Here is a 13099-nt window from a genome sequence, read left to right as displayed (position 1 = left end):
AAGTATTTTTACAGTGCAATCACAGCAATCAATTTCCATCTGTTCTGCTGTCCTTTGGATATGTTATTGCTTCAAGGAAGTAAACAAAAATAGATCACTACAAAAACAAACCTGGGTGACGGTCTAGACTAGGGGTCTAATTAAAAATAAGATTTATTAGAACAGAGAGAAACATCGTAGTAAAACAAAGACACAGTTTCTCTAACATATCTGGTATTATTCTTGGCAAAGTGAAGTCAGGCTATAAATTTACTGAAACAAATCAGTATGATGTACCATACTGATCTGGCATCACTTTTCCTGACTATGAGAATATGTTAGGAAAACACTTTGTTTTACTTCAATTTTAGTCACCATAAATTTCTTCTATAATTAGACCCCGAGAGTATGTGGGGCTTGTCTACACACAGGATTTGCACAGAGACAATTAGATGGGTAAGAAACCGTACTGACTTAACAGTAATGCTACTCCCTAGTCTAGACACAGTTAAACTATACCAGCTATGCTTAGGAGTGGCTTTAGTACAAACTAAGCAGGCACTTTGTTATTGGAGGGGTGAGCAGTGGCCCTTGAAGTGGTGGTTCAACATCCAACCTCTGAAAAGACTCAGAAGAGACCATGAAAACATGTGGGGCCTCCTTCCATCAGTCAAAAGGGTATGAACATCCTCTAATGAAACACAGTCTCAAGGTTCAAGATATGCACAGGAAACAGAAGATGACAATAGCAAAGATTTCAGGAGCCAACAACAACATAGCCTTACCCCAGTAAAGCCAGTGAATAGAGCTGGAGACAGCAATGGGGCAGGCAGGCTTTGGTGACCAACTTCTGCAGTTCTGCTAAACGAGCAGCCACCAATTGCTTCACTAACAGCAAAACGTGGAAAGAAACCTGCATTCCAGCAGCTCTGGGGAGTATCAGTTTACATGGAAAAGGGCTCACTTATTAGCATCCACAGAACCCAAGAATCATTTAGAGATTTGTATGAAGAATTTAACACTTAGCAAAAATAAGCACATGAATTTTTTCCTCTGGTTTTTGGCTATTATTTCGAATGTTTGCATTAGAGACACATGAAAAATAATATTTTCCATAATAAAGAATGTTGTTTTTAAAGACTAGTGATTTTTAACAAAAATTATGAAGTGACCTCACATGCAAAAATGCCCAAAGACTGTTAAAACAGCAAAGAAATGAGAAATTCTAGATATTAAGAAAACTCTGTAAGGCAGTATCATTAAAGAAATTAGAGGATGAAAAGAGGGACAACTTGGAATTGAAACTCACAAATCTGTTTGGAGCAGTTTTCAACATCAGACACATCCATCTCCCACTCTAGCTCAAGGAGAGCTTAGAGATCTCTTTTCAGATCAGTGCAAATGACAGCAATAACTTTAATTATGGGTTTCTCAGAATCAGCAATATCAGCACTAGGAAGAAAAAATACCTGGCTTTTGGGACAAGGCAGATTTTTATTGTTTACTCAAATGTTTTCTAAGCAGTTTCCTTTGTCATGCTACAATTAATGTGACATGTATCATTAAAGAATAAAGCAATTTATAAATAGTATGAATACAAGGAGTACCCCATTGTTCTTATTTGTACTGGTAAATAAGAGACATGCCAGATAACATCTCTCTGAAGCATGTTTCAAATTCTCTTACTAAATTTAAAACTCTCCACCGCTGGCCAGCTTGATTAAAAAAGTAACACCTTCAATGTTTTGTCCCCCTGCCAATCCACCCCTTTCCTTCTCTCAAAGGGATGCTCAGTCCAGCCCCCCATCCCTAAAGTGACACCCAGGCCAAACAGCACAAAGGACACATCCATCCTGCTCTGATGGCTTGGGCAGCCCCCCCTGCAAGGTGCTCTGCCACTCCTGCCCTCTGGCTTTCTGGAACTCTGCACCAGATACGTGCAATGGAGGAGATGGGTTTTGAGGACTTCCATCTCTCTCCTAGGTCCAACAAGGACCCATGAGGAGCAGGAGTGACACAGCTTGCTAAGCCACAGGATATAGGCTGGGCTGAGCCACAAAGCTCCACATAAACTAGCTACATCATGTGATTGTGGTTTTCTGGTCCAGGCTGCAGTTCTCAAGAAGCCAAGGTGAAATGTCCTATGATTTTCTCTCCAGGAGAAGAGGGCCATTCAGTCTGCCTGTCTTCATTGATTTCCAGACCTTTACTATGCCAGCAGTAGGCATTGCCTAAAATTGCCTGATTAAAAACTTTTTCCTAGACTATGAATTTGGGAGATAAAAGCCTTCCCTAATTTGGAAGTCCAGGCTTCCCAACAGTGCCAGTCATGAAATGCAGCACAAGAAGCAGTTACAAAAGTACAAATACATAGGAAAACTCAGGTGTCTCATGTTTCCCTGTCTGAAAATGAAGACGATTGCCCCTCTATTGAGAGCATGTTATCATTCACAGGTATAAAGTGCTACTAGCATCATTGATCTGCCTCTGCAAATTTGAAAATTTCCATTTTCAAATCAATACCATCACTTTTATCTTTCATTTAAAGTTTATACACTTTCCCCATTTATACCCTTTCCCCCACCCCCTTCCTTGGGAACTATGGACCTATTTAAAGTACATGGAAAGATGATTAAATAAACAAATAACTCACCTCCCAGACTGTTACACTCATTTCTCATACATGATGTACCTGTTATTAGCACCACTAGCAAACCCACTGCTCCTTTCCTGACAGCTGCCCACTGAAGGGTTAAACATGTAAACTAGAGATCCCATCTAATTCCATTTAATCCCCAGTAACACAGCACAGAAGATGAGGTATTGTCCCTGGATTCCCATAATTACTGCCAGCCTAGAAACAGGGCACAACATACGACCACCCAAAATATCCCACAGCACACGATCATTGTTTTTGGGAGGCAGGATTGAATAAGTCACGTGGTTTTCAAGCAATGCAAATATGCATTAGGCATTCTATATTCAATAGAAAACCATGATGGTGAAACCCTAAGCCCTGCCTGAAGAGGTTAAAAGAGAATTTATGTTGGAGAGGCAAGAGAAAGGAGCTAAGCAATTGCTGAGCCTTTTCTTTAAGCAGAAACAAATTTAAAGGTATAAAATGGCAAAGTGAAGGGCTCCCTTCACGACACCTACATAATTTTTTTTTTCTTACCCAAGAAGCACAGTGCAATGCCTAATGATTAATACAAGAGGGGAAAAACTAAGACTGATCACAGAACACATTCATGCAATGGCAGATCACCTGGTTTGTCACTGTAGGCTACACAGAAATAGGCTAAAAGTCCAAAATAATAATAAAAAAAACCATTCCAAGTCAATAATAACTACTCAAAATTACACCACTTAGCTGTAAAATGCAATGGAACACACACTTGGGTTTTCTTTGCAAATCTCAAACTATTTGGTAGTTTGAGCTTTACCTCATGACTTGCACTTTTCTGACACCTCTCCCCACTTTTCTCTCCATATTGCATTAACAAGCATAGAAACATAGACAAGTATAAAACCTTGAGCTAAAAAAAATAATCTGCAAACTGTAACTAAACTGTTCTTTATTTTCTAAACTCTTTGCAGTTGCTTAACTGAAAATACAATGCAATCCTTCAGTTTCAAGGCATAGCAGCTGTTTTGGGTTCAGAAGGGGGTTCACCCCAGCCCTGTTATTGCATATTCCCTCAGCTCCTCTCTTCAGAAAGGGCTAGCACACAGCCTTGGTAGCCATGCAATCAGTGGATCTATAGTCTGATCCTATAGGGCAAACCCTCAGAGATGGATGAGTAAGAAAAAAAAGTAAAAAAAAAACAGTAGAGCTTAGTGACAGAATTAGGGAAGAAAAAAAAAAAATCACACCACCTTCCAAGGACATGGATTGATTCACTTACAGAGCAAGTGGTTTCATGCAAGCCTGCTCTTCTTTTATACTGCCTGCTGGCTAGACAAAGCCTGCTCACTATTCCAAAGCTGTAACTATCTCTGTTTCACACCAGGTATCTGCCACCCAAAACCACTCTTAAATTCTACATCAGACAAAGGATCTGTTAACTTCCTTGCTGCTGCTCTCTTCATCAATCTCAGCCAGGGAGTTTAACACTGGGTGCCTCCGAATGCTCAGTGATTCACTCACATGCCACCACACGATTAAGATGATGTCTGGCAGCAGGGCAGAAGGCTCAGCAGGCAGTGAAGAAGAATGCAGAAGTTGTTAAGCATATCCCACTACTGTTTTTTCCCTTTTCTTTAACTGGATTCAGAAACAAATCCCAGCAAAGAGTATCTTCATAAGGAAGGGAAAAAAAAAAAACCCACAACAGGCAAGCCTTTTTCCCCCTCCACAAAAAAAAAAAACCAGAAAATAAACAAGACTCATATCCACACAGCTTATTTGCTCAGAAAACTGTCAGATACAGTGGTACCAAATACCAGACCCATTAGGTTTTGTCTGCACACCTCCATCAATGATTTACAACTTACTTCTCATAGGGAAATCTGCAATCAGCCAGTCTTCATCATGCCATGTATATACCAAAAGAAGTTAAAGACATTATGAGCAAAAGAACACCAAAGTTTTGTGGCTTTATATGTTCTAAAGGTTGTTGTACATTTATTGTCCCTCGTCACTGTTCTGCTTATACCAACACTCCAAAGCATCACCTTAAAAACCAGGACTGGATTAAAATTAATGCTTCTGAATTACACAGTTGATGCCCAGAGTTGAGTATCAGTGTGGTTTAGGGTGGGTTTCCGGAGAAGAGAGTACTTTGATGTACTGGCTGCTGTGGGGTTTTATGAAAGAAGTTGGCAGTAAACTAAGACTATCATGTGTGCTCTCAATACATCAAACTCCTACCCAGTGAATAAAAATGAACATCCAAAAGCAACACAGAAAAAAGCTGCATTGCTTATTCAGCACCCACAGTCAGCTTGTATGAAGAATTTTACTGTAGTACTTCTTGTTCAAATGTGGGACAGCAAAAGCCACTCCAGATAAATTCAATCAGTCCAGGGAGAGACTGCATATGGTTATATTTTTTAAGTCGATTGCTGATTATAATTTATATTTCCAAAGAAGTACAGTAAGCTAATTACATTTGAGAGAAGCAGCATTTTAGAAGCTATAAAGATGCAACCAGCAATATGAAATCCTAGCTCCCAACTATTGCTTTCTATGCTCTTTACAAAATAAAACATTTGCTTTTGATTGCAGGAGTGATTTGTATTCAACAGTGTAAAATCTGGTTCAAGTTTTAAGGGTTGTTCTCTTCCCTGCTCACCAAATATTCATATTAAATACTTTTACAACATGCAACCTGTTGCAACCTTAGGGTCACCTCTGAGTCCTCCTCCAATCAAGAAACTCTTTGGTCATGTGGGCAGACTCAGGGTTGCAAGATTGTAATCCAAACACCCACTGACAAAGGCTTAACCCTCAACACAACTGCCTGCCGGGACAAAAACGACCTAAGAAGGAAAAAAAAAAATTACAAAGGCTTAATCTTTTATGAATTACTAGGATAGTTACAAATACCCATATAACAGGAATCTTCCCAGGAGAACGGCATGCATTATCTAAAGCAGCAGCACTACTAGAACAGGGCATTTTCCAGCATGCTACTGCACTTCAAAGCATGATCATGGACAGCACATAGCACACAGCATACACAACAAGGTGAGCTCTCTCTACATGTGAAGTCTTTGAGTTCAAGCAGTGCTCCAACTTCCTGTCTTACTCTGGCAGCATCAGTTGTTGCCAGCATGGGAGGGTGAGGTTTCATACCTCTGCAGATCACGCTTAAACTACAGTGAAACAACAAAAAAGTGGTGATAACGAGAAAGAGCTACGGGTGCCAAGTAAGAATTAGAAATACCACACCTGTTTAGTCAAAAAGAAAAACACCAAACCACCACAGTATCCTTGGTGGCTCAAAACTAAGACACAATTCCCAAGAGGAAGTACAGCTGGGAGTTAACACTTGAGATGTACAGAGCTATGCAATATTGAGGTAACGTGCTCAGCTGGAGAGGGAAGTGGCTGAACCCACTACACTCCACCAGCATCCTCTGCTGGTTGACCCACTCAGTGGTGCCAGCCCCAAACTTCCAGGAGCTGCAGGTTCAATGGCTCACAGTGAAATCCAAAAGATGGTGCTACTTAAACCCACAGAAGACAGCAAGAATGGTGTAAAAGATCGGCTGTGTGGCTCCATTACCAGACAGAGCAAATAAAACATTTCTACTTCTCACCTGATGTTTCAAACCTGTTTTCCACCCTTGGCTCCTCAAGCTAGTCATGCAGAGAACGCAAGGACCCTTCAGTCAACACCAAGAGAAATAGCTTTGTGATAAGGAAAGCTGCCAGCTAAAATGTTACACTTTTACCATCTGTCACAGAAACAAGACCACTTTTGTACTCATCAGTGAGGGTAAAGAAGTAAGCAAGATGGGACATGAATGAGGAAACCTATCTGAGGGACTGAACCATGCAGGGCTGCCAAGCATTTCCAATACTTGAGGCACCAAATGAGACATTTGGAGAGCGATCCTCTGCAGGCCAGTTCTCAGATAAATACTGACAAGATGACTACAGTGAAAGCAGTTCAGTTATAAGTCATACAGGAATGGAAATACTTAAAATAATTAAGGATTGCTAAAATGAGAAGGCATGCAAAGCTCCAAAATGCCTGTGATTAAAGCTTTTAGCACCTCAAGTATTTAGTACTTAAAATTCATTTGACCAACACTGTGCCTACAGTAGTCAGGTTTAAGCACTATTCCCAAGCCTCTCTCAGATTTCTAGGGAGGCAGCTTTGAGGAAAAGTTTGAAATATACTAATGGAAAAGTTATCTTCAACCAATGAATCAGCAGACCCAGCCTCCAGGTCCTCTGCTGTGCACTACCATCTGTAGAACAGCTAACAACAAGTAGACAAAATGGCTCATTTAGAAAGCAAACAGGTAAACAACTACTGAACAAAAGCTTTACCTCTGCTCGCTGTGTGAAGGGCAACACAGATGACTTCTCAATGGCATAAACATCCACCAAGTAGAGACGTGCTCCTTGCTCCCTGTCCAAAATGGCAGCAGTCTGAATGACACCAGTATGGCGTCCAATGGTGAAGAGGCGCCCAAGATTCTTCTCTTCGCATCGGACGGACACGATGTAATATTCCACCTGAGCTTCGGAGCCTCGCGGACTCGCCGCTTCAATAGAGATCACGTTTGTCCCGATAGGTTCACCTTCTTTTAAGATGGTAATGTATTTTGGCTGAGTGAAGACAGGCCCATCCAGCCCTTGCAGGATTATAGTCATCTCGGTGGTGGATTTTCTCCTTTCCGGGCCAAGATCCGTGGCAGAAACTATGAGATTGTATATGAGCTGAGAAGGCACCAAAGCTGACGCTACTCTCAAATCTCCGCTATAGCGATCCACAATGAAGGTTTCGGTATCCCCATTGATTATTTCGTACTCCACTTCTCCGTTGGCACCCTCATCAGGATCTGCAGCAATAATTGTCGTTAGGATCGAACCGATCACAACCGAGGGGTCAGCTGCGAGAGCGTTTTGTGATATGAACACGGGAACATTGTCATTTTGATCCGTTACCAAAATGGTCACATTCTTCAAAGCAAATCGCCTGGTCTCCACAGGAACAGCCTGATCAGTGGCTTTGACTGTTAACTCAAAGAGATTAGCAAACTCACGATCTATTTCAGCATTGGTAAATATTGTCCCTCTCACTTCATCTATACGGAAATGATTACCCCTTGGCATCTGCTGAATGATTGCATACATTAGCTGCCCATTAATATCTGCATCTGGATCCCGAGCAGTCACAGAAATGACAGAGCTACCAACAGGAATGTTCTCAACAATAGATTTAAAGATGTCCCCTGGAGGAAAATTAGGAGGGTTGTCATTAAAGTCCCTAACGTGTATTACCACTGACATTGTAGATGACCGTGGTGGCCTTCCTTGGTCTTTTGCTGTGATATTTAGCTTATAGAGAGATTGGGTCTCAAAGTCCAGTTTTTTTGCAAGAAATATACTACCTGTGTTGGGACTGATGCTAAAGGTCCCATGATTGTTTGTCCCCGTAATGCTATAGTGGAGGTCAGCATTGTCACCTGAATCAGAATCAGTGGCAGTGACAGACGACACAAGTTCACCAACTCTCATGTTTTCCAAGACATCCACTAACAAAGTGGATTTAGGGAAGGAAGGGCTGTTGTCATTTTCATCCAATACATCAATGCTCAACATGCAAGTGGAACTTAGGGAAACTGCTCCTGAGTCTACTGCTTGGATGACAAGCGCATACGACGCAGTAGCTTCATGATCTAGTTTGCCTACTAAGGTCACTTGGCCTGTGCTGCTCTCGATTGCAAACTGCTTTTCCTCATTCCCCTTGATTACAGAGTAGTGAATTAATCCATTAACCCCTTCATCAACATCTGAGGCAGAAACTCTTAGAACCTGTGTCAGATTTGCTGCCAACTCTGATATGGTAGCTTGGTAGAGATCCTTCAAAAACTTGGGGGCATTATCGTTGATGTCTTTCATGTAGATTTGTACAGTTGCCTGATCCTTTAGAGGCTTTGGCAACCCCTGATCTGTTGCTATTACTGTGAGACTAAATACTGCAGCTCCCCTTTGTCTCATAAGAGCTTCTCTGTCAAACTGATGAGTGCTTCTTATTTCCCCCGTTACTGTGTTCAGCTCAAAATCTGGCTGCATATGCTCAAATGAGTACCTGATTTCACCATTTGGCCCAAAGTCTTTATCTACAGCATTTATTTTACCTACAAATGATCCACCTCTCTGCTCCTCTTCAAAATAAAAGACATAATTGGTACTGTTGAAAAGGGGCCTGTTATCATTTACATCCTCCAGAATTACAGTAACATTCACAGTAGCATTGAGTGGTTCTACTGCTCTATCAGATGCAACAACCAGTAAAACATATCTCTCTTGAAGTTCACGGTCCAATTCACTCTTTATATACAGCTGACCATCTGGGAAGATGCCAAAGGCATCCCCAGTATTTCCTTCAATTATACTATAAGCTATTTCACCATTCACTCCTGAGTCTTTGTCAGAAGCCTGCACCTTAAAGAACCTGGAATTCACAGGCTCTGACTCCAAAATAGTAATTTCATAGGAAAGCTGGTCAAATACAGGTGGGTTATCATTTACATCATGGACAGAGACAGTCAGGATAAAGTTAGAGGACAGCTGCGGCACCCCCATATCCGAGGCTAGGATTTCAACCTGGTAGGACCCAGCATTAATGTCAAGTTGCCCTATTAAGCTTATGGCACCTGTTTGTTCATTGATTGCAAACAAGCCCTTTGGGTTTTGCTTAAGGCTGTAAAGCACCATGCCATTAACACCTTCATCAGGATCAAGAGCTTGGGCCTGGAATATGGTATGCCCAGCTTTCCAGTTTTCAACCACATTTACACTTTCCACTGCGTGAATAAAGTGTGGGGAATTGTCATTTAAATCTTTGACAGTTATATTGACCATAGCATCTCCAGTTATTGCCCCACCACTAGCAACCACCTTCAGCTGGTAAAATGCCTGCTCCTCCCTGTCAATAATACTGGCTGTGGTGATAAGCCCGGTCATTCTGTTGATGGAAAACACACCCCTTTGGTCACCTGTTGTGATAAGGTAACTGATGTTGGTGTTGAGGTCCATGGTGGAAGCAAAAACAGTACCTACATGGTAACCTAGGGCAACATTTTCAAAGACCACAAAACTGTACATGCTCTGGCTGAAAACAGGTGGATTGTCCTGGGTGTCCAAGACAGTGATGGTGACAATGGCTTGGTTCTGCGACTGAAGATGGCCACCATCAGTAGCCACAATCTGCAGCTGGTAAGCGGTTTTCTCCTCCCTGTCAAGGGCTATTTTGGTTGTGATGACCCCTGTCTGGCCATGGACCTGAAACCTGGAGGTGTCTCCAGCTGAGATACTGTACTTAACAGTCCCATTAGGTCCCAGATCCGGGTCTGTGGCAGACACTGTGGTTACATAGGTTCCAGCTGGCTCATTCTCTTGGATATGGGCAAAATACTGAACAGGGTAAAACACAGGGCTATTGTCATTCACATCCAAGAGACTCACATTAACGCGGGCTATGGAAGAGAGGGGAGGGGAGCCTAAATCGGTGGCCAGGACCTGCAGGGAGAAGTGAGCCTGCTCCTCCCGGTCCAGCTGTGAGACTGTGCTGAGCTTGCCCGACACAGGATCCAAGCGAAAGATCCGTCGAGGGGTCATTGAGGAGGGGCCAGCAGCTGCCAGCACCGGCTCAGCTTCCTGCAGGGAGAAGCGAACAGTCCCATTGTCCCCCAGGTCACCATCTGTGGCACTCAGGACAAGCAGCTCAGTTCCTGATGGAGAGTTTTCAGCCAGGGACACCTCATAGCCCTCAGGCTGACTGAAGCGAGGCTTGTTGTCATTGACGTCCAGGATGGTGACCACCAGCTGCGCATAGGAGAACTTGGGCTGCACCCCCTGGTCACGGGCACTGATGTTGAGCACCACCTGGGAAGCAGTCTCCCTGTCCAGCCCACTAGAGATGGATGTGCCCACAGCATGCCCGGTGGTGCCACCCTCAGGACACGCTGTGGTGACCAGCCCGCTGTGCTCGCTGATGCGAAACCACCCAAGCTCATTGCCCGAGACAATGCTGTATTTGAGGTTGGCGTTGAGGCCCGAGTCACGGTCTGTGGCACTGAGGCCCCGCACGTAGCTGCCCAAGGGCACCTCCTCACTGATATTCACCCTGTAGACTGACTGCCCGAAGACAGGGGGGTGGTCATTAATGTCATTCACAAAGATCACCAGACTAGCTACTGATGAGCGGCTCACGGGAGCTGCCATCACCCCATCAGGGGAGAGGGAAGTGGGGGAGCCTGGGGCTGGCGGCAGGGCCCCGTAGTTATCAGCCACTGCCACGGTAAGGTTATAGGCTGGGATGCGCTCCCGGTCCAAGGCGGCTGCTACCTTTATAAGGCTGAGGTTGGGTACCTTGCTGCTGTGCACCTCAAAGTGCCGCTGCTCGTTTCCCGCCAGGATGGACACAGAAATGTTCCCATTGGCTGCAGGGGAGTCAGCATCGCTCACCGTCAGCAGGGCCACCACGGTGCCAGGGGCTGCATTCTCGTCCACGGAGGCAAAGCGGGAGGTGGCTGGGAAATAGCGAAACTTCACCCGGGGCTCGTTGTCATTGACGTCGAGCAGATGGATGAGGGCCTCGGCCCGGCCGCTCAGCGCCGGCACCCCTCGGTCCATGGCCTGCACCGTCAGCGAGTACTGCTGTCGCACCTCGTAGTCCAAGCGTTCCCGAATGCGGATCACCCCGCTCTCAGGGTCCACCTCAAAGGGGAGGCTGCCAGCCCCCTCCCCACCACCACCATCACCTCCTTCCAGGCGGTAGCGGATGTCAGCATTGGTGCCTTCATCAGCATCAGCTGCAGCCACCTGGAGAACACTGGCCCCAACAGGTGCATCCTCAGGCACTCGTGCCTGGTAAAGAGTCTGGCTGAAGATGGGTGGGTTGTCATTGATGTCCTGGACGGTGACGTTGACCTGAAGATACCCTCGCAGACGGGGCTCGCCCTTGTCCTCCACCTGCACCAACAGCTGGTAGGTGGGAGTGGCCTCTCGGTCCAGGCCACCCCTGGAAACCAGGTGCAAAAAAGCTCCTTCACCGCTGGGGTTGAGGGTGATGTTGAGCCGGAAACGTCCCTCCTCATTGCCGGCCACAATGCGATAGGAGCTGTGGTCCACACCATTAGTGCCACTGTCTGCATCGGTGGCCGTGTCCAGGATGAGCTGGCGCCCGCTGCCCATGTCCTCCTTGAACGTCACTACGATGGAGGGGTCAGGGAAGACAGGCGCGTTGTCGTTCAGGTCGAGCACCAGGACGCGCACCTCGCTGGGGTAGGTGGGCTGGCTGGAGAGCACCACCAGGTCCACCACGTCGCTGGCCAAGCTCTCGCGGTCGATGGTGGCTCGGGTGTGCAGGGCACCCGAGGTCGCGTTGATGGCGAAGAGGGCGTGGTGCTCGCTCAGGCGATAGGTGAAGCCGGGCCGGGTGGCGATGGTGCCCACCCAGGTGCCCGCCGGCTGCTCCTCCAGCACCTGGAAGACCTGCCGGGGCTCGGCGGCGACGGCGGCGCCCAGCGGCAGCAGCACCACCAGCAGCAGCACCAGCAGCAGCGGCGGCGGGGCCCGGCGGAGGGCGGGGGGGCTGCCCATGGCGCCCCGGGGGTCCACCTCCCCCAGCTCCCGCTTCCCGTCCTTTCTCCTCACCCGGCGAGGCTCCGTTCGCCCGGTCCCGCCACGGACGGCAGCAGACCCGCCGCGCTCACGGGACGCTCCGCCGCTGCCGCCGCCGCTCTGGGGCTGGGGGGCGGCCGGGGGCTCCGCGCCGCATCGCCCCTCGGCAGCCGCCGTCGCTACCGCCGGAGGCTCCGCGCTCCGCCGCGCCTCAGCAGCAGCGGCCGCCGCCCCAGCACGACCACCACCATGCCCGGGCGCTCCGCGGGGATCCGCCGGGTCCGCAACCCAGGCCCGCGGCGCTCGCCGCCGCCCGGCCCCAACTTTGCTCGGCGCTCATGAGTCCCGGCCCTCTTGACGCCCGCCGCCGGCCCCCCCCCCGGCCTCTCATTGGCCGCCCCGCCCATCGCCCTGCCCACCGCCCCTCCGCCCGCTCCTCCCATTGGCCGCGCCGCCCGTCGCCCCGCCCCGCCGCCACGCGCACCTGGGGGAGGTGGCCACCGGGGATGGGGGGGGCGCTCCCCGTCCGGCCCCCCCGGCAGGGAGGGGGTCCCCGCCGCCCCGGCTGCCCCCCCGGGTTTGCCCCCCGGGCCGGGCTGGGGCGGAGCGGCGGCCGCTTGTCCCGCGCACCGAGGGACGTGGCGGCGGACGCTGCGCTGCCTCTTACTTCGGGTGGGAGAGATGTTTCCCCCGGGAAGGCGCCCGGCCGCGCGGCCATCAACTTTCCCGCAGGCGGCAGCGGGTGCGGGGCGGCGGGTGCGGGACGGCGGGTGCGGGACGGCGGGTGCGGGGCAGCCCGAGCCCCGCCGC

At 47.7% G+C, this 13099-nt stretch overlaps 1 protein-coding gene across 1 annotated transcript in view; it reads right to left on the bottom strand.

Annotated features, from left to right (window-relative positions):
* FAT4 (FAT atypical cadherin 4) overlaps nt 1-12268 on the bottom strand; it is a 144520-nt gene extending 132252 nt beyond the window's left edge. The window contains exon 1 of the mRNA XM_051618629.1: nt 6983-12268. Within this exon, the coding sequence (XP_051474589.1) occupies nt 6983-12268 (5286 nt within the window). The remainder of the gene's footprint in view (nt 1-6982) is intronic.
* Between the last annotated feature and the right edge of the window lie 831 nt (nt 12269-13099).

The sequence above is a fragment of the Apus apus genome, chromosome 4, assembly GCF_020740795.1.
Source record: "Apus apus isolate bApuApu2 chromosome 4, bApuApu2.pri.cur, whole genome shotgun sequence".
NCBI lineage: Eukaryota > Metazoa > Chordata > Aves > Apodiformes > Apodidae > Apus > Apus apus.
This window is presented reverse-complemented; position numbering and strand designations above follow the sequence as displayed.